This window comes from Anser anser (genome assembly GCF_964211835.1).
Source record: "Anser anser genome assembly, contig: HAP1_SCAFFOLD_136, whole genome shotgun sequence".
In the NCBI taxonomy this organism is placed as follows: domain Eukaryota; kingdom Metazoa; phylum Chordata; class Aves; order Anseriformes; family Anatidae; genus Anser; species Anser anser.
The window spans coordinates 30735-53359 of NW_028154175.1; the positions used below are offsets into that span (position 1 = coordinate 30735).

The 22625-nt window shown below is 35.5% G+C and overlaps 1 protein-coding gene across 1 annotated transcript in view; it reads right to left on the reverse strand.

The window, feature by feature from the left end:
* Positions 1–9154: 9154 nt before the first annotated feature.
* LOC310890428 (adhesion G-protein coupled receptor V1-like) overlaps positions 9155–22625 on the reverse strand; it is a 93710-nt gene continuing 80239 nt past the window's right edge. Inside the window, exons 51-60 of the mRNA XM_083852787.1 lie at positions 22351–22526; positions 21385–21509; positions 20381–20547; positions 20152–20295; positions 18802–18909; positions 17678–17782; positions 16150–16263; positions 12696–13261; positions 11221–11491; positions 9155–10422 (exon numbers count right to left, since the gene is read on the reverse strand). Of these exons, the coding sequence (XP_083708913.1) occupies positions 10042–10422; positions 11221–11491; positions 12696–13261; positions 16150–16263; positions 17678–17782; positions 18802–18909; positions 20152–20295; positions 20381–20547; positions 21385–21509; positions 22351–22526 (2157 nt within the window). The 3' untranslated portion in view covers positions 9155–10041. The remainder of the gene's footprint in view (positions 10423–11220; positions 11492–12695; positions 13262–16149; positions 16264–17677; positions 17783–18801; positions 18910–20151; positions 20296–20380; positions 20548–21384; positions 21510–22350; positions 22527–22625) is intronic.

Below are 22625 nucleotides of genomic sequence, written 5' to 3' on the forward strand. Positions count from 1 at the left end.
CAAAATATTAACACAATGAAAAGATCAAGGAGAAGATTCCAGAGTTGGTAATGCTAAAATTTAATTATATCGCTAAGCTGTTAGTAAAATAATTTACAACAGAAAATAAAAATGAATCACTATATCAAGTGAGCTTTTGATATGTATTAAACCTAGACAGCTTTCAGGTCAGGAAGCAACCAGTAAAATTCAGTCCATCAACTGGTAAAAAAGAACATTGTTCAGGTGGTTTCTCCATACAAACCCCATCTTGAACACCTGGATCCTTTTATTTATTTACTTATTTGTTTGTTTGTTTGTTTATTTATTTATTATCTGGTCATTTTTTTTCTCTGGCTGATATCATGAGTGGTCAGACCGCTATCACTGCCCTGGCACAGTAATGTTAGTTACTTCTCCAAAAAGTCATAAAACATCCTATGCAGAAACTTAATAGAAGCAGCTAGGTTTAGGTTTCCAGCTCCAAGATGCTGTTAAGCAAACAATGAATGAACGAAGCTGTGGCTGCCCCATCCCTGGAGGTATTCAAGACCAGGTTGGATGAGGCTGTGGCCAACCTGATCTAGTAGGTGCCATCCCTGCCCATGGCAGAGGGGTTGGAAGTGGATGATCTTTAAGGTCCCTTCCAACCTGAGCCATTCTGTGATTCGAAGAATGGTGCACTCAGTAGTATTCTTTATATCTATACTCTAAGGCATATACATGTAACTTTTCATAACATAGAATGCATATCCCTAACAAGAAATTTTTAAAAAATAGTATTGAAAAAAAAAAGAAGAATTAAGAGAACAAAGATAAATTAGGAAAGTACATTTTAAATTTAAATCCAAAATGTTTGTTGTAAAGTATTCTCACAGGTTTACTTTTTTCTAGGAATAATAAAAAAAAAAAAATCCCAATTCTATTGTTTTGAACAATTACATTGTAATGCAATTATCATACTCACATCCTGCAAACTTTTATCCTTTTAATCCAAATGCTTGCTTTTCGGTTCAGTGTACTCTTCATGTGCTAAACCTAAGTCCATACAGGGCTAAACCAGGCAAGGTGAAGCGTTCAGCAAATAGCTGCATAATACTTCCAGCAGCCAGCTCAGATCGACCCGGAGGAGCTACGGGGCTGGACACAGGGTCCGTGCCACCAGAGAGCTGCCAGGACACCAGCCCCATCCCCTGCCACGTGCACTTCCAACCTCGAAGAACAGAGGGGCGTTCATATACCACCCTTACACCACGGAGGAGATGCTCCCAGACTGCCTGACACTACACGGGTCCAGTTCAGTCCCGTTTCACTCCTCGTGGTATGTGAAACCAGCTCTTTAGGTGTTCCTCTGACAGCAGTATGGAAACAGGACAAAGAGGGCTATTCAGAAGCAGCAATAAAAGTTAAAACAGCTGCTTTGACATGGTGGCTTAACCGTGGCCAGCAGCTCCTCCAGCTAGTGAAAAGAACTCTTGACCAGGAATAAGGTGATACCAATCACTGGGAAAGCCACTTCCCTGTTTTTATCCTCAGCTTGTTTTTTCCTGTAAAATGGCTATGTATGGACATGAAGTTTCATATCGTCACAGACAGTAAACCCTGGCAATGCTTATGATGCTGCCAAAAGAAATACAACCTCAAAGTGTGTAAAGCATTTCTTATACAACAAGACTAATGTGAAATGACTGATCATTAGGGAAATTCTTTCAGTAAAAAAAATCATAATTATTATGTAGCAAGAACTACAGATGAATTAGGACAACTGACAGGAGCTTCAAAATGTTTCTTACACTTTTTTAAACATGCAGTACAAGAAAATAGGAGAAATTAGAGTTTTGACTAAGTTTAAGGTACCATGAGAATTTCAATGTTAAGAACTAACTAGAACCACAAAATAATTAAATAAATAAATGAAAAATAGCTTTGAAGTTAATAACTTTTGACAAAATCTGGAATTTCTGCAGAACCTGAGTGTTCTGAAAGACACATGAGAAACTTAATTTCCACTGTGAATCTACATGGCTGTCATTATTAAACCACACTTCTCTAAAAGACTTTCTTTTCTATCAGGGTATCTCAAAAAGGGGGAAGTGAAATTGCTTGTGGAACATTACTCAATTTGCTTGCATTCAGTGTTCACCCCCTCTTCAATTTTTTCAGGATTATCTACTGATTTAATTAGAGGCAGGCTCTAGCTCTAAAGAACTGCATTAAAGTAGGATTTGCCACATTAGACTTTCCATAGTGCCTCTCATCAGAGGAAACACCTTCTCTCCAGGTTTAATCCATCATTTATTTGATTTTTGAGGCTATTTTAATTTTTCTGAGTCATAGCAGGAGAGATATGTTGTTATTTTGAGAAGTAATGAAAACAAGCAGTAGGTGTCCAGCGCACTCATTTCAACATTCTACTATTTTCAAATGACTTTTTCCCCGTTAAAACGCAGTCTGATCAAACCCTTGAGGCATCCCTGGAGGTTTTCAAGGCCAGGTTGGACTAGGCTGTGGGCCGACCTGATCTAATGGGTGGCATCCCTGCCCATGGCACTGGGGTTGGAAACTGATGATCTTTAAGGTCCCTTCCAACCCAAGCTATTCTGTGATTCTATGAAAATTTACATAAGTAAGATAGATATGGTTTTGAAACAGACACTAACCAAAGGGAATTACCAAGTAAGGAGAAAATCCTAGCTCCATTAAGCAGTATGGCAGTGAGTAACCCACAACACATAAACCCTTAAGCCCTGTCCATCAACACTACACAGTGATTTAAATGGCCCTCCTATGCTTTTCTAACTTTTTGACATGTAGCAACCTCTAAAACCCAAAAATGTTTAAAAACTGCCAGATATTTCACAGTGAAATAGTCAAGTCTGTATTTTACATTTGTAATTTTCAAAAAATTACTTCATAACTCATAGGTCTAATCATTTTCCACATAAACTGATGACAGAATGTCAGCCTATGGAAATCTGTATCCCATCACAGAAATCACTAGAACAATAAAAATCTTCAAATAACGTTGCTTCAGTTTATTATATATAGTAAATGAGATTTATGTCGTAACATATGCATATGGATCTGTTCTGGCATCCTAACTTCCATGAGTTAAGACTCAAAAAATGCTGGAGCATAAGGACTGCCTAAACAGTTGTCTGTTTGTTGATTATCACTTCCACAAAATAAAAGTGATTTATCCCCAGATCCCAAAGTCTCCAAGTTCTCAGTCTCACCACCACTCACTCATGAGCACAAACACAGGCCACGTCCCCAGCCCACATACCCTGCAGGTTCTGGCCCTCTGGTTGTGCCAGGTGCCAAACTGATAGCTGTCTGCACCTTAACTGGGGGGCTGATAACTGCCAGTGAGAGATTACGTTGTGTAGAAGGAAAAAACAGCAATCAGATTTAAAAAAAACTGATTTCTGTTTGTGCTTACCAGGTAAAATGAACAGCCCTAGTATGCATATATGCTCTCACAAAGCACACACACAATTTCCATGGCCTGTTCCACCTACATTCATCAAGAAGACCAAGGTCTTTCCTTTCTCACATAGATTTCACTACAGACATCTGGTTTTATTTATGCTTGGTCTCAATTCAGGCCTATTCAGATAGGGCAGGCATTCAACCTGAATCTGCTCCTAAAAAAAGAAAATATAAAGAAGCTTCAGCAGATACAAGACTCTCTTGCTCCTTCATTACTCATCATTACTCATCTGTGTTCTTTGGAATCATATTTTTCATGTTATACATTTTCCTCCAGTTTGTGGACAAAATTCAGAGCTAGTTTTAATATCTGTGGTCTAAGTATAGAGAGCATAAAGCAAGAAAGGATAACATTGTTTTTAATGGCTTGGAAAAAATATAGTTATGGATGCACTTAAAGCTTATTTAAAATTGAACTGCCTTGACAATACCACTAAGCCGTAAATAATACATCCTTGTTAGAACTAATTATTTTGATTATTTTACCCGTGCTATTAATAATTGCAATACATTGAATGCTTATGAACATATGTCTATGTCTGTAGTTTCATTAAAGTTCTTACATGCTTTCTTTTCTCGCTGACTTATGCTACAATTTACGGAACAGTACAAGCACATCTACAGCACAGTGTGTCTTTGTTTTCATGCTCATTCACTACTGCTGTGAGGTGCTGGCTGCCAGCCTCGGAAACTGAAATCTTCTATTTGTCCACAAAATACCAACCAGGCTGAAAGCAATAGCACGGGCGTACACGTAACCCTGCCAGTATCCTTCAACCCTAATTTGAAGAGTCATGTCTAGTACTGAAAGGATGATCTCTGCAGTCATTTCATTCTTGGCTTCTGCTAATTAGTTGAAGTGAGGGATGCTACCAAGGTCTAGAGAAAAGTTCAGATTCTATCTCCTCCTTGCTTACTTCTTTTTCCAGGACAGACCACCTGTTCCTCGGTTCACTCTCTGACCCTGCCAAGTGTGGGAAAGCTGCTTACTGTTGGCACACTTTTCACCATCCACTTCATGATCAACAGAGCCTACGGCTTGCACCATACACAGCAAAAGCAGAACACTGGTTGTATTTGTTCAGCTGCCAGTTCAATCCCTGTTGCAGCCACCATTTTCAAGGTATAGCCTACAGTTGTAACTCAGGATAAATGGCAGAAAACTGTACTTTCACACACGTGAATCAAAAAAGTTACCCTTTCATGCTGCTTACTTCTATCTACTTACTTGTTTACCTCAATACCACTCTGCATTCTTGGCCACCTTACACTCAAAACTTGAACCATCATTTCTAATCCTAGTTTCCCCCTTTGTGCCAGAGACTCTAAAAAAATTCCTTGAGACAAACCAGTTTCTCCCACAGAAAGAAAGCGGAGAACTGCTTGCAATAGTCTCTGTTTTTATTCTGAAAAGGATTGCCTTTTTAATGTAATGAGTAGCCAAGGTAGAATAAAATAACTAGTTCTGAACTACATGCATTAACCAGCCACCTTTTAATCAAGCAAGCCAATCCCGCAAAGGAATAACATCTTCCCTGTGTGCCATAAAGATGTTCGAAAACCATGTTTTCTGAAATGGGATCTTCTAGTGATCAACAACAGCGTGAGGAGCTTCTTGCCTATTGTTTGCTAATGTGGAATCACTGTGGATATCTGTTGTGGATATCTAAGAGCTAGCCTACGCTTCCTGTACAGAATAAAAATACTTCTTCTGCATAAGGTAAGGACTATGTAAGTAGTAGATGTTCAGTGTGGAAGCTGGTGCTGGCAGACCACTGTAGTATGTTTTCAGTAAAAGTGGAAAATGTACCTTAGACAAATAGGAGGTAATACAAGAGCACGTGTGGTGGTATTTCTGTATTTACTTATGTAACTGAGCTGTGGGAAGCAGGACAGACGATATAGCCAAGACACTCTTGTTAGTAACTCAAAGAGGGAAAAGACTCCTGATTATAAACTAATTTAAGTTTTCTGAACAGTGTTCACATGCAGATAATAGTATCACCTGAGGGCCCTTACAGCCTGTTATCCTAAAATCCTCCACTAGATGAGAAGGGAGACCAGAACACTGTGCTTCAGAAACCCCACTGCATTCTCATTAGCAGAAGACTGCAATAATAGTCACACTGGGATATTCTGGGGGCTATGAGCTGACAGAAGTATCTAATTATCAAGGAATATTGAACATGCAGATCAAACAAATAAACTGCAAGTCTAATTCTACAGTGACACCCAAGTTATAAATGTTTTTTCTGACAGAAAAAGTTCTGCATTGCTTTTTAGTTCTCACTTTAGTTTTTCCCATTATCTTACTAAATATTATTTTTCCGAAAAAAAAAAGTGTTAAAACCAAGAGCTATAAAAAAGATCAAAACTGAAAGAACTTTCTAAATAGCATACAGAATTTTCATGAAAATATAAACAGTTAAGTCATTAGATAATAAATGCAAAATGGTTTCTTACATTGATCTCCACTCAAAGAACCCATACACAGTCTGAAACAAGGGCCCACTATTTCTTCAGACACATATCAACACAATGCAAGCAATACCATGTAATTAACACTGTGCTAATCTGTTATGCATAAATTGAGTACTGCAGCTGATACATATGAATAGAGAATAGGGTACAATACCTGTCCAAAGTTAATAACACAGTTTCGTTCATTTCAGGTACATCATCAGCTTTAATGGTGATGTTAATTGTGGTATCACTTTGTCCAGATAAGAAAACCACGGAGCCGTTAAAAGGACTTATATCATCCTGTGTTACCGCCTTTTGATTGGGACCAGAGGGTTTCAAACTCCAGAACACAGTTGCTTGACCATCAGTCCCATCTCGATGCAATGCAATGGAAACCTGTGAAACACATTAATTTGTTGTGACTTGCAAAAGTAGATGCAAAACCGATTACTCCCTTGCAAATTACTATTTGAATAAATAATAATAAAAACAAAAGTTTGGCCAGTTCTAATTTGAGAATGGGAAATGATCTATCTTATTCAGGATTTGTCTCAGTCCTACTTTACATGACTATGCTCGCAATTGGTGAGAGAGACTAACTGCAGTATCTTTTGCTCTGTGTGAGCATCAAGGGCTAACTGGTTTTAGATACTTACACAGAAAGCAAAGACCAATCTCAGTTCTCTGGAAATCAGTAACAGATTATTTCAGAGCATTTTTTTTTTTTTTTAAAGAAGAGAATATTTAGGATAAGACAGAACTTACAGGAAGGCTTTTCCTCACATTAATTGTCAAATGCTACACTGAATACAGCAAACTCCACCTTCTCCAAATAAGTTTTCCATAGCAAAAGACAATATAAAAAGGCTTACTTACCAGCGTAGCAGGGGAATCTTCTGGTTCAGAAAGAATAATCGGTAGATTGCTAATAAAGCCTATTTCTCCATTTGCAATATCTGGAGTAATCCTCAAAGAAATATTTCGAATTTCGCCTAATCTAGGACTCACAGATGGGACTAGAGGAATTCTATTCACCAGTTCAACTCCTTCCAGCTGTAGGAAAAAGTAAAAGAAAAGTGAGAAATAAGAAGCCTCAGCACCAAGTCAGAACAGTTCTGACATTTCAGAGTAATTTTCATATAAAGGAAGTATACATCTCCAGAGCAAATTCTTCCTACTGATAGCACTGCTGTTATAAAAATTTGTAAGTAGACATGTCAAAGAAATTAAGTGGATATTGTTGAGCTGTCAGCAGAATGGTACACCTCCCAGACAAATCATGTTAGTGTATGTAATTAAACACAGATCAAGCCAGAGAGAGAGACTCTGTTCCAGATCAGCTGATACATTACTAGAGCTATTAACAACAGTCATTGATGAGCAGCATAGGCAATTGTCTAACATCATTTTTTGTGTCTTGCATTGATAAAAATCTAGGGAAATCACTGAAGTCATAATAATTTACAGCCCTTGATCAAACAGCCAAATAATAATCCACTTTTCTTTCCTCTCCACAAAATTTTAAGGAATTCTCTATCTAAGAACTACCAGAGCCACATTAAGAATTTAAATTCAGTACAGTATTTCAAAACTGTATTTTACTTGTCACTGCATTTCTGATAGATTATAGATACTAAGAGGAAATAGATTTTTTTTCATCCTTTTCTTTAAAAGGGAAGCATCACTCGCTAAGCCCAGCACCAGTAGTGACACACCAAGGAAAGCAGAACTTGCCTGTTTAATTATTTCCTTTAAATATTATTTATTCCATGTGATTCTGTCTACATGCATCATTACAATAAATGTTTCCATAACAGATTTGCATATATTTCTGTGAACATTTCACTGGGGCATAAACTCCCACTGACATTTTTTCTTGGAGTTATCAGGTGTTATCATAGAGTAAAGCTTTATTTTTTGGGGATAAAATAGTGGCCTTTCTTAAATTCATATAGTAATCATGGTTCACCATTTCAAAAGATGATTTTTAAAGTCTTACAGTTCTTGAAACCAAACTCTATAAATATGTGGGCTGTATCATATTTTGTTCCACAACTGCTTGAGTAACACCCAGAAATATGCATGAACATTTATCTGATGATAGATGGAAATGTTTTACAAATACTGTATTTAGTAACTGATTCTCAACCATTCCAACTTGTTATCAAAAGTCTGAAGAACAGATGATGGCACTGTTTGTTTCTCCTCTTTTCTGAGCTTTCTCCTAGCATAGGCCCCGATTCTGCAATTAACAGGATGAAAGTGCACCATTGTGCGGTTATTAGCTCAGTAAACTTTCTGAAATACTACACAGCCAAAACAATTTGCTCTATTTAAAGTGTATGCTGTATTTGGATCCTGTATGGTACCTTTGGAATAAAGTAATAATCAATAAAGAACAGAGATTTTACTCTTTCTGCAATGTTTCCTTTAGTACCTTTTAAAGGAAACCAGTACAAAGAGAAAAAAATATATAGTTATTTGAACAATAACAATTAGTTTATGAGCTTAATTTTCAGAGTTAATCTTCCTAGCTATACCAAAAACCGCATCTCTGATTACAGCACGTTATTTAATTGAAGGTGTCACTAAGGAATATATCTCACATTAACATTATCTCCTGTACCTTTATTCATCCTACAGTTTCATTTGCTTCTCTGCTGATTCCTGAGTCAATTCTTTATTTTGCCTAAGTACAACTCATTCTAAACATGTTCACTGAGATTATCATTTATTCACGATGCAGAAGGATTGTCACAGTGATAAATAGTGGTGTTTTCCTTCTCTATGAGTTTCTAAATTAATTATTTGAGCTGGAAAGCTCCTCTGATTTAATTTCTTCAAACAAAGATTTTATTTATAGTTCATGGAGAAAGTACAGAAAAAAAAAAAAACAGATTGGAATCTACAGTTTGAAAATCCAGGCAAAGTGCTTGGAATGACTGAACATTCTGAAATATTTATCAGATGTGTGTCTTGACTACAGTCAAAGGACAAAAAAAAAAAAAAAAAAAACAAAAACATTGAATACATGGAATTAGACATTTAAGAATTTTGTGGATCTCTCAAACCTCTTGCAATCATAAAACATACTAACGTGTTCTAGTATTTCAGAAGGCAATTCCTAATCTAACTGTGAATGCCATAAATAAATAAATAAATAAAATTGCATATTAGATAAACAATATAATTCTGGCAAAACTTTTTGTTCTCATTATTCCTCCTGTAAGAGAATGTAGGGAGAAGGATGTGGAGGGAGGAAATCTTTCAAAGGTCTTAGAAGTGATTACAACGTCTTTGGTAGACTATAAGGAAAATATAAAACCTGGCAAATTTGAAATTCATGGATATAACATCAACACCTTCAGCGATGATAAAAGTTATCTTTTACAAATTGAGATAGAAAAAAAAAAGGAAAGAAAAAAGTGAAGAAAACTATACAGGGAAAAAAAAAAGTAAGTTCTCCTAACAAATTTATATATAAATGCAATATAATATACATATAATATATAATGTATATTTGACCCTTTTTAATTTAGAATAGTTCAGCTGGAAGAGCAAAGATCACAGTATCACAGAATTGTAGGGGTTGGAAGGGACCTGGTCAGGCTGGAGAGTTGGGCAGGAAGAAACCAGATGAGGTTTAACAAGAGCAAGTGTAGAGTCCTGCATTTGGGAAGGAACAACCGCAAGTATCAGTACAGGCTGGGGGATGACCTGCTGGAGAAGGACCTGTATCAAGCCCAAGATACATTTACTTGCATGTCATTTCTGAAATTTTTCCTGCTTCAGTAATTTAATTTTAAGAACCTTATTTTTTTCACGTTCCAAGTCAGAGGCCAAGCAGAAACATGCTTCAAGGGGCAAGCAACAGACAACGCTGATCTCATTTTGATAAATTCCATGATTAGTACCTGAATCCTCTTTAGTTTTAAAATTTGTTTAATTACTAATGATTAGGGATAGAAAACTTTATAGCATAGTTATGAAAGATGTCTTTTTAAATAAGAAAATCTTTGCTTCAGAGCTAAGCACTTTTTTTTTTTTTACAGGAATGGTCATTTAAATTACAGTCAAGGGGAAGGATCAATTATTGAATCATATTCCTCATATTAAATAAGCTAAAAAACAAAAACAAAAACAAAACAGCTGAGATACCTGTATGAGGAAATGAGCACCATTTTGAAGAAATGCATCTTTTCTTATTGGTATACTCAAAGTATGATGTGTTTTTCCTTCTGGAAACAGGAGGATGCTGTTTCTAGACATATTTAGAATGCCATCTTTTGCTCTCTCAGGATCCAGAGCTCCAGCTGGAATATACAGTGCAGTATAAACTAACTGCACATTTCCAACTGTTCCTTTCTCCCTTACAAAACTCAAGGATAAAAAGCGTCCTGTTGGATTACTTTCAATCTTCTGATTCTCCAAAGGATAAAACTTTATTACGCCATAAACATCATCGCTGTCCTGAATGTAAAACAAAAGCTGCAAAACAGAAAACAGCATCACTTACTCAATGCTACAATTAATATACACCACAGTTTTCACGTTTTCATGAAAGTATGTCCTGACTGTCATCATACATTTTTATCGTTAGTGAATTGGCACTCAAGAAAGAAATCAGATTGACAGCCCCAAAGTGTTGCTTGTGCACAAGCAGCACACCACTGATAGCAGCAACTTTCCTGCTATGCCTCATCTATGTCAGAATGAGCTTTGAATAACTGATTTTTGGTTCAGCAGCCAAAGTGAATAATTTGAATATATTTCAGACTGTGAAAAAATCATTTAATTCACCAAATTCATTCCAATCATATGTTCAAAAAGCAAAGTAGGGACCTGAGTCACAGAATTGTCAGTAATGCTAATTACCCCTTATTTAAAAGTTCAGAGGTTAGTCTTAATCACTAAGCCATCCTCTTGAAGCTGTTACTCTGTGTAAAACATTCCAGTACCTACAGCAAATAAGCAAGTGAAAATAAATGCTCAACCTTCTCTTAGCAAGCAACCAATCAAGATAGCAGTTATGCAATGATATTTATGATGGGAATATTCTAAGCTAAATGCTACTGCATTAAATAGGTCTGGCCTTATAAAATATGTTAAGCCAAAGACTTTGGATGTGGCTCTTTATACTGAGAATACATCAGCTTGCTTCACTTAAACTCAAGCACAACTACTTCAATTTAGCCAATCCACCAAAACTGGTGGATCCTAATCCTAATCCTACTCCCTAATTATTATCTATCACCTCCTCAAAACAAGTTCTGAAATCAAACTTACCTCAGATGGTTCGCTGACTTCTGCGCCTCCCTGTATTGTATGAGCTAAGAGCTTCAGAAGATAGGGCTCTGCTTCTTCTGGTATGTTATCATCAATAATGGTCAGTGAAAGTGTGACCAGCATCTGTCCTTGATCAAAATGTATCTCCCCGGTCTCTGGAACAAGGTCTGCAGTCACAGGTGACAGATCACTGCTATTTCGAGTTATGACCCAGGTCACAGAAACATTTCCATGTGTTCCACCATTTCTTACGATCGTGATCCCTTCAAACCTGTGGTTTTGAATGAAAATAAAAATCTGTAACATGCAATTATAATTAATATCGGTTTACTTAGCTATCTGTTCCCTGGAAGATTTATACTGACTTCAGTGGAATCGATATTAACTGCTGCTACTGACATTTGAGTCAGGACTTAAAATTTGTGAAATCATACCACAGAAGTAGACTTTTCTCAGGTTGCTTATTCATGAGATAATATACATAAAGACATGAGTAATATATCTAAAGACATTAGTTAAAATTTATTTTGTTTACAGTAAGAAAGATACTGAGAAGAGGAAAGTTGGCATGTTTATATTTTTTCTCAGGAAAGATGTTAAATTTCAGAAAACTTTTTCTCAACTAAATTTCTACACTGTTTTATGGACTATATCAAAATACAATTGTCAGGCATGAGTGTTTAAATAATGATTTTATTTAAAATAAAGTGACTCAACTATTTGCCTATGCACTGAAATATAATTTATCAATATTTGTGATTATGGAAATGTCACGTTTCCTGTATCTGTGTATAAGAAAGAAAAAAAAAAAAGTGAATATTGAAGTGCTGGGCTCTACATACTAGAAATTGTTCATAAAATCATAGGTTGATACATTACCTCTTTCTCTGGGGATGAACCACCATCACTAGCTAGCAGTGGACATTTTTACTAAAACTGGCAATATTGTATAGATATTAGTTCTGCTTGTAAAGATTTGTGTGGAGATTTGTTTTTAATTTATCTGTAAAATTACATGTATTTAACTTTTTTGGAAGTCTATGGGTATTCAGTACTTCACAGAAGACACTCACCACCATTTTTTAACCAGAGACTGACTTTAAATACAGTATAGACAAAGATTTACTGGGAAAGGAAGCCTGAAATATATTTTCCACTTATATGAATGGGTGTGTGGCCGCATCACAACTTCACTGATCCATCTTTTAGATTAAGGGTTTTTCAGTATTTTGATAATGTCATTAAATATTTACAGTTCTCATATATAGTTCATAAATATTAAAATACTTCTGCATAATTAGACATTTTCTCCCTTGAAAATTCTATATCGTTTATAATAATTACACAGTAGGTGATTTCTATATTAATTTTTCACTACTGATTTTATAATTACTGTCAGTGAAATCCTAAGGATGCTTTACAGTGCCAAACAAATCCCTTAACATGACGAGATACTGTTTGAAGATCTGTAGTACCTTGAAATTTGGTCTTCATCAATGATAACAGTTTGAGTAAACAGGATACTGTTGATTGAAAGCACTCCATAGGGTTTATCATTTGGTTGGATGGTGACGTGAACAACAGATGGATTAACCAAAACAGCATCTCCCTGTAACGTGTCCTTAAGGAGCATAATTTGGAAGGTCTCAGCAATTTCTGGTATGGCATCATCAAGGATCTTGAATTTCATATATACTTCATGAACTAGAGGTGTGAAGACAATAGTTGTATTTGGCTGAAGATCTAGGAAGTCTAAATTGAGCTGCGCGTGTGCTGTTGAATTCCCAGTTATGATGGTGTAACTGACGGAGACTTCACATTCATCAGGTCCAATTAATTTTCCACTGTCATCCTTACCACGAATCACTTGAATTGTGAGCATTTCGACTTCCTCAGGCACCATGTAAGTGCTCTGAGCAAATCGCACAGGGCTGTCATTTTTCTTAATATTAATCTGAACAGAATTCCTTGTGGTGTTGATTTCAGCCCCTCCCTCCACACTCCTGAGATGAACAACAAACAATTCATCATTTTCAGGTATCTGGAAAAATAATAGTAGCAACAGGGTGTAAGTCCCATTTCAAATACATGCAGAACACTTACTTAGAAATATGTTATGTATATTTAGCAATAAAGGGAAATAATATAAACATTACAACCCTTTTCACATTAAAATAAACAGGCAAAAAGAAACTCGCTTGCAACTTTGAAAATCCCTTCTCAAAATTGAATGTTTCCATTTTCTAAGACATACTTCTATGCTATGGAAATATGAAAAAGTGGGAAAAGACAAAAAAAAAAAAAGGGCAAACAAAAACTAGGCAAGAATCAGATGAAGCTCTATCTTTCCAACTAGAGAGTGTGAGGAGATCCAAACTCAACTTGTGGAAGTTGCTCTGCTTGGACACAAGTGTTCCTGACAGTTATTTAGTCTGACATCTTTATTTGCTGATGTTAACACCATTTTACATCTATGCATGCCTGAAAGAACAGAGGAACAACATATGAACACAACCTACCTTGGCCCTTTTGTTCCTATTCAACGGGAAAAAGAACAGTTCCTACTTTCAGACAGACTCACATTCCCAGCACAGCTTCAGTCACAGCTCTGAGAATGTGCTTGCTGATGCTTATCTATTAATTAGACTTTGGCATTTCTACATGTGGTTTGTTTAGAACTGCACTTTAGTTTTAGCTCTTTAGTCTCTAATAACTGATGCAGCAGACAAAAAAGAAGGGTTTATAAGCCTTGAATTGCAGAATTTAATATTTTTTACTTTATATTATTACATTTTATTCCCCAGTCTTGATAGGCTAAGTCTGTTGAACTGGAAAATATCATTATTTTATTAATACAGAGAGATTAGAAGGAAATATTTAAATATTACATAAGATCCTCACATCTCATTCTTGTTGTGGACTCTCAGAAAAAACAGTATTATTTGCTTCTGAGATAAATTCCACAACAAAATTGCTTATGTGTTACTAATGGCATTGCTTTGTTATAGGGCTGATGAATCCTTTCCATGTAGTTCTGTTTACTGAGCAAAAAAAGTTCAGAATTCCTTGTGGTCCAATATTTCTTCTCTTTTTACACATTTGTTAATTGGCCACCCTTAGATCCTGTTTCAGGGCACAAAGGGTATGCACGCCGCTGTCTTTGTAGCTGAGGCCAATTTTGTCCCTTGTTTGACTTGTGGCACTTAAACTTGCATAATATTATTGACTGATGCAGGTTGTTTGTTTTTTTTTCCAGCGTGAGATTTGCAAGCTCTCTGTCACCTCTCTCCTACACTACTATTTCCTATTTTATCTTATTAAAATTGATGTTAACTTACGCTTGTTTTAGTTCACTAGTTCATATACTGTCTTGCAGTACAAAAATACGCATTTGACAGTCAGAACGTACATGCCATTTTAGTTGCAGATAAAATCTTAGTATCCTACATAAATAAGGCATTGTGGAGCTTTCAATTACATCATGATTGACCAATAAATACACGAGTCAAACTTCGAATATAATAGTATAAATGATTTCCAGTGCTGCCTTGCCTCTTTAATTTTCTCTTAAAGTTGCAATTATACTTAAAAAGGAAACCTGCACAGGAAAAGTACTATAAATGCAGAGCTGTGGAAATCAGAACTGCAGTCCCCTACCTTCTGTAAGGCTGCACAATTCAGAAAAATACTTGTTTCATTGGTTTCCCTAACTCAGATCCTAAAAGCTCAAATTAAGTTCTGACAGTAGTGTTACTGGATTCTTGTGAACTCTATCATCATCATCATCAATAAAGGTTTTTGTGCAAAATTCATCTTTCACATACACTTGTGAAAGACTTTCAAAGAGTGGAAAGACGTTGACTAGACACACCAAATACAGATCAAACTTTTAGAAACAGAAGTTTGAGAGCATTTCTCAGAATAAAAATAAATAAAATCACATCCTCCCAAGAGAAAAGACCCTAATAATTTATTTCTGTGTGTAAGTCACTGAAATATTACATTGAATTGGAAAGAGATGTTTCTACACTTCAGCACCCCAGGTTGGCACAGCCTCTTAACACTAGAGTATCAGTAGAAATGTGGAAGGACATTTTTTATAACTAAGAGTAAAAAGGAAACAAGCTGCTTTACAGTTCTGTGCTCACTTCTGAGACACACACCTTTCACCATTATTGTTTTCTTATGAATTTCTTACTAAGTTGTTTTGCATCATATATACTTATTTTGATGTCTCAGTTTTCCCTCTTAAGCTTATTATAAAGGAAAAGAAAAACACAAAAGAAAAGTGCAGGTAAGAAAAAAGGAAAATCACAAGTTGCAAATTAGAAGAATGTTTTGTTTACTCTGAGATAAAAAGAAAGCCTCACAACCTATGAGTTATGTTGTGGTTTTTTTTTGTTTTGTTTTGTTTTTTTTGTGTGTGTGTTGTTTTTTTTTTTCAATTGGCCAATCTGAAAACAGAAAAATGTTAATTATCACCTAGTATTCATGCTTTCCACAAGACTGCATGTTTGTTTCAGGAATCTCATCTATTTTTAGGATTTTTTCAAATATGTTTCTACCCTGAAACATATTTGAAAAAAAAAAACCACAAACAAACAACGACAAAAAATATTTTTGAATCTGCCTTTTCCCTGTGAATCTTCAATGTGTAATATTCTTTCTTTAGTGACAAAGATAACATGTCTGCTCAGCCAGGATATGCACATAAACTAAAACTATTCACTGATGAGAATTAAAGAGGGAGCTTGGAAAGAGTAAAAATAATAGACCAGAGAGCCAAAATTTAACATCACTTCATCAAATAGAACTGCTTTTAACCTTATTTAAGCCAAGCCTTTTTGTAACTTATTACTCTAAGTCTTTCCAGAACTTCAGTTAACCTTCTACGTATCAAAGCCTAAGATGAAGTCAGCTTGTTCCTACCTGATCATCAAGCACTGTTAAATTATAAATCAGCTTTGATCTCCCAGGTGTGAATGTAATATTTCCCTTAGCTGGACTTAGGTCTTCTTCAGCTGGGTTTGGACCATCTTTTATCTGCAAAGAATTGATTTGTCTGATGAGAAGTCTATAAAGCAGGAATACAAATCCAGTGCAAGTACAATAACCAATATGCAGTGTGACTTGCATAACAAATGACTATCTGTTCAGCCATCTCCAACTTACAACTTACATGAACATTCAGTTGTGAAAATCTGCTCTTTTCTGGCAGACAGTGTAAGTCAGAACAACCACTCTGAAGAAATCCCGTATTTCCAGAATAAGAGGAAGAAAACTACTTCCATATAGGCCTATGGGGACTCTTTAGTATATTCTGATGCATAACTGACTCTTTCATATTACAGAAAGGATATTCATGCAAATTCAGTTTGAATCAATAGTATTTCATAATAAATTCCAAGACAAAGTAATAGTACTTACTGGTTTTGTGTCCCTTCTATCTTAACTTGTGATATTAAAGATACTAAATTTAACAGTCAAACTCAAAATACTACAAAGCCTCTTAAAGGTCATATGGGATTTTTTGATTTTAGAACATTTTGTAAATTATTTTTCAACATACATATATAATGATGTGAGACAGACCTAAGTAATTGTCCAGAGAGTAAGATTTACTGTACCTTAAAACAAACATATTTGCAAAAAATTGCACAGAGAATCATATTCAGTACTTTAACTATTCATGCTATATTTAGTATTAATAAAATCCAGTGCAAAGCTTTTCTGGTTTTGACAGGTCTAGACTAAAGCTTTGAGGTCTAGATTAAAGCCTTACCCTATAGGACCAGGCAACTAGTACAGAAATATCTATATGAAAGATTTTATATATAATTTTAAAGTAAATAATAGAGTCTGAGCTAGATAAGAAAAAGAAAGCAATGAAGTCAGTAATTGTATCACATTCAAATCACATATGTAAATAACAGGATAAGTATTCAACATGATTAATTATTTCAAAAGCTTCATTTGCAGGGGATTCAAGATAGAGATCAAGATACAGATGATTATAGATACAGAAATTCACCAAATCCTGAGCACTCACAGTTCAAAGTTGGGATAATCATTAAAGACTCACGTGAATATTTGTATGTAAAATAAATATTTTTTAAAAAAATTAAAAAAACTTAGATAAGACACTTCTTACATACTTAATATGCATTATTTTCTAGTAATACATACTGATGTTGCCTCACGTACCTTTCTAAATGACAGAATATACTCGGTTTTCTCTAGTACCTCTTAACGTTAAACAGTCAATTAAACAGTCAGATAATTACAGTATTTTCTATATGACGGTTAATATGAATCCCTTTTATGAAACAGATCTACCTAATGTAGATGTAGGTATTTTGTCCTTCTTCCCCTTTTGCAAACACTTCAATAAATTATGATTACAGCCTCTCAGTTTAATCCAACAGACTACTGTATGAAGTCTTTTGGATAAACTCACCTCAAAAGTTATGATGACCGTCCCATAGGTTCCCCTCTCTCTAATTAGAGTGAGCGGCACAAATTCATTTCTGCCCCTGGGCTCATTCACTGTGATTAAGGCAGACTAATGAGGAAGAAAAGGAACAGACAATCAGACACAGATCAAATATCACAGCAGAATGAAGAAACTGTTACCATAGAAATATCAAACTCCCACAGACAAGTTAATCCAATCCGCAAACCAGTCCACTGATGGCATACATTTCCTAGCAACCAATTAGTTCAGCTAATGAAAACCTTAAAAGATTTCAGATAAAAATGTATCACGTAATGCAATTTGTGTGTTTTTGTTGTTGTTGTTGTTTGTTTGTTTCTGTAAATGAACATAGTCAACATACACAAAGCACTGACATATCATCACTGGTATTTTTAGGAGCTCCTACACCCATTAAAAATAGGTTTTCACCATCATGAAGTCGTTTATTAGATAGCTAGCTATAAATGTACTCAGGACAATCATTTAGGTCACTGGTCACTTTTTTAGGCTATTGTAGGTAACAGATTTTGAAGATATCCACAAATCCCAGAAGCAGCTTGGCTTAGTACTGTGGCTCTAACATTTTCTTATGTTCTTATGTTTTTTCAGAGAAGTCCTATACAAAATTATATTGTCAGAATGCTGTCAATAAGGCATAGCTACTCGTTCTACTAATACAACCTCTGTATTATTGCAAATATCATCTGCTGGAGTAACAACAGCATCTTATCCCAGAGGGTGTTATAAAATGCATATATTATGACAATGTTCCCTCAGTAATTGGTAATTAACCCTACTGCAAGAAGCTGTGCCTGCTCTTCAGAGGAACAGGTTTATATTCAGAAGCTACTTCTTTGTTTACATGCTACATTTCAAAACTGAAATAACAGTAGCAATAAAAACAAACCAGATGTAAATTATACACTCAGGTAGAGAGTATTTATACATCCAAACAAGTCTGGAATTTTAACTGTTATAAATTTCCAATAGAAACAAAAATAATATGTCAGAAATACATGCTTATAGATTTACTTCCTTTCATTATCCTTTCAGAAATAAGCAAACTACCCACATTAAAGCCAGAGAAGACTGAAGAATATTCAAACCTGGATGGAACTGGAACTGTTTGTGTGACTCACAATAATCAAATAGTCTTCTTCCTCCACTGCAAAATGTTTCACACGTCTGGTATCCAGAACAGAAAGAGTCTGTATCTGCAAGGGAAATATGAGGGTGACTATGTTTATCTACATATGTATATAAACAAATACATTTTATATTACATTGTATATAGTGAGAAAAAGTACGCATAGAATGTTAAGAATTCCAAAATTATGTATAAAACTATACATGAAATAGCTTTTAAAACTTTATATTTTATATATATATATATATATATAAGCAACTAATTTACAGAATTAACATAACTTATCATACATTTTCCAGAAAATGTTCTATGACTTGATTGCTTGAGAATTTCTTCCCCCACTTCCAAGCAGAGCTACAGGCTGGGAGATGAGTGGTTGGAAAGCTGCCTGGCCGAGAGGGACCTGGGAGTATTGGTTGATAGTCGGCTGAATATGAGCCAGCAGTGTGCCCAGGTGGCCAAGAAGGCCAACAGCATCCTGGCCTGTATAAGAAGCAGCGTGGCCAGCAGGGCTAGGGAAGTGATTGTGCCCCTGTACTCGGCTCTGGTGAGGCCGCACCTCGAGTACTGTGTTCAGCTTTGGGCCCCTTGCTACAGGAAGGACATGGACGTGCTCGAGCGAGTCCAGAGAAAGGCAACGAAGCTGGTGAGGGGTCTGGAGAACAAGTCTTATGAGGAGCGGCTGAGGGAGCTGGGGTTGTTCAGCCTGGAGAAGAGGAGGCTCAGGGGCGACCTTATCGCACTCTACAGGTACCTTAAAGGAGGCTGTAGAGAGGTGGGGGTTGGTCTGTTCTCCCACGTGCCTGGTGACAGGACAAGGGGGAATGGGCTAAAGTTGCGCCAGGGGAGGTTTAGGTTGGATGTTAGGAAAAACTTCTTTACCGAAAGGGTTGTTAGGCATTGGAATGGGCTGCCCAGGGAAGTGGTTGAGTCACCATCCCTGGAGGTCTTTAAGAGACGTTTAGATGTTCAGCTTAGTGATATGGTTTAGTGAAGGACTTGTTAATGTTAGGTCAGAGGTTGGACTAGGTGATTTTGGAGGTCTCTTCCTACCTAGACAATTCTGTGATTCTGTGATTCCCAGGTAATCCTCCCTGCACCCTCAAATGTAAATATATAAAAAATACAAACAATGTAAACAACTAACTATGACAAACTTACATCACTGAAGTTATGTAGTATTTTAGGACACAAAACTAACTCTTGTCACACAGAGTGCTTTTTTCTAAAACATGGCCAGACTGGAGGACCTCCCTTGGTCCTTGCCAACCCATACTATTTTAAGATTTTAAAATTAAAATCGATTTACCCACAACAATCTGTGTCCAGCCATGAATGCATACACACTGTTGTTAGAAGCTCCCTGTGTGGCTCCTCCATGAGTAACCACAAGGTAGGAAGAGGCTCCAATTTGGAAAGACACACAACTTGTAGGATTCCACATACTGAAATTCTGCAAGAAGAATAAAAAAAAAGTAAGATTGTGACTTAAATTCCTTATTAACTAGCATGTCTGGTGTTCAAAAACAAACATTTACCTCAACAGGAACAAATACTCCTTTCCACTGGTAGACAGTAGAAAACAAAGCTGGAGGCATACGCAACAGAACACCGTACAGGATTTCTCTTGAGGTAAAGAAACACCAACCAGATGCTGATTCTTCCACAAAACTTTGCAAGACAGATAGGACACTGATACCACCCCCTGCAATATAGTAAAAAATAAAATAAAATAAAATAAAATAAAATAAAAACACTATTTACTATTATATTACTCTTGATATCTTTTCTAACCCCATTCCCATTATTTACCTCCCAAAGCCAGACCTAGTATGAGAAATGATGAAGTTGTGTCTTAGTATTTGTTATAAGTGTATATAAATACATAGAAATGTTACAATGCTAAGGATATAATGAGAGTTAAGCAGTAAATGTATTTTTCATTCATTACAACTGCACATGGAAGACATATAGGCAATTTGAGTCTGACTCATAATAATTGATCTTGGAATTTAGCTAACAAGAGAATTAGCTAGATAGCAAGTAGTAAAGAAAAAAAAAAAAAAGACAAATTACAAAATGTTCATGTTTTGTTCCCCATTTACAACATGTTCATGTTTTTATTCCAAGACGGTCCCTAAGCACCGTCTTGTCAGAACTAAACTCCAGGAGCTAGACTCTTGCATGTCACATGTCATTTATACTGTGTTAGAAAGATCCTGAGTTACAAGTAGTACGGAACAAATTTTATTACACACACACAAATAAATAAATAAATAAATGGCTAGTGACAATAATGTTCATATTAGCAGCAAAGACAGAAATAGAGATTACTGAAACTGGCAGAAGTGGCTGATGACAAGGTGATTCTTAAGCAGCTAAAGTATTTTATCTACTAAATCTTACATAGGAAAATATTAACTGAATTGTGTCTGAATACTTGAATTTACATTCCCAAGCTACATCTCCTGTATGCTTGGCTACTCTCTTACTATCTCCACTTCTACAAAAGCAGTGGACATTCTCTGTAAAGTGAACGTACTGATGCCAAATGCAGTATCTGATGATGTCTCCCACTCAACGCTCACAGAAACGTTAAGCCCATTACTCCGTGAAACTTTCAAATAAGCTGTAGTGTTGGCTTCTTCAATTATGATGAAATTTGTCCTAAATGTGAGAATCATAAAAATAAGGAAAAAATTATTTTATAGTATATTCATTGCTGTAATAAAAATAAGATTTTTACTGTACAATTCCAGATGCAGAATATACAACAGAAATAAAAAGAAAATATTAATAACAGGTTTCAGTATCTGATGGACTGGTAGCTACATTAATTAGGGTTTCCCAATGATCCTTACTACAATCATGCAAAATCATAGGCAATTCAACAAAATCTTTAAACAGACTGAAATTTAAGTATATTAAATTCACGTAATAAATGTTTAGATAATATTATTATTAAATATTAATATAAATTATTAACTCTAAATATCAATGTATTAATAAAATAGCATACATACATTTTTTATTTAAATAGTAAATTTATTTAATCTGTATGGTTTCAGCTGAATGGTTTTTAAAAATGGCAGTCCATATGTGTCACTTGCTTCTGAAAAACAGCCTTCAGTGAAAGTATATTTTTTACAGGTTTAAAAATGAAAGTAAATTATAAAACGTATGACTTCCTGGACACTGATATGAGGTTTGGAACTTTTAACATGGAATACTATCAGTGGAATATGTAGGCACTAGTGAAGTATTAGTTTATAAAGAAAAATAATAATAAATAAATTGAAATTTTGGATTATGAATAGTCCTTTTTATGCATTTTTCTACTCTTTTGTTTAGCAGTAATAGTATTTCACAATACCTTTCAAAGTTACAGATTTACAAATTGGGTTGCTGAATTTCTTTAATGCGATCCATCAAAAACAAAATTGTAGAGAAATATTATCTCTTTGGAGTATGAGCAACTATCTCCTTTTTACTGATCAGTGTAAAGTACCTATTTCCAACTGTATAGATGCTGAAAAGCCCTAGTGGAGCCTGGTTTTGTAATATTGTAATCATAGTTTCCACTCTCGTGCCTAGTCTGGCTCCTCCAGTTGGATTGAACAGGGTGACAATGAAGTGCTCATCCATTTCTGGTTCTTCATCTAGTACCGCAGAAATATGCAGCGTCTGATAACAAAACAAGCATACAATGTTATTGAGACATGATAACAGATGATGACACAGCTCTATCAGAATGTGCTACCTTTTTTTTAAATTTATTTCACT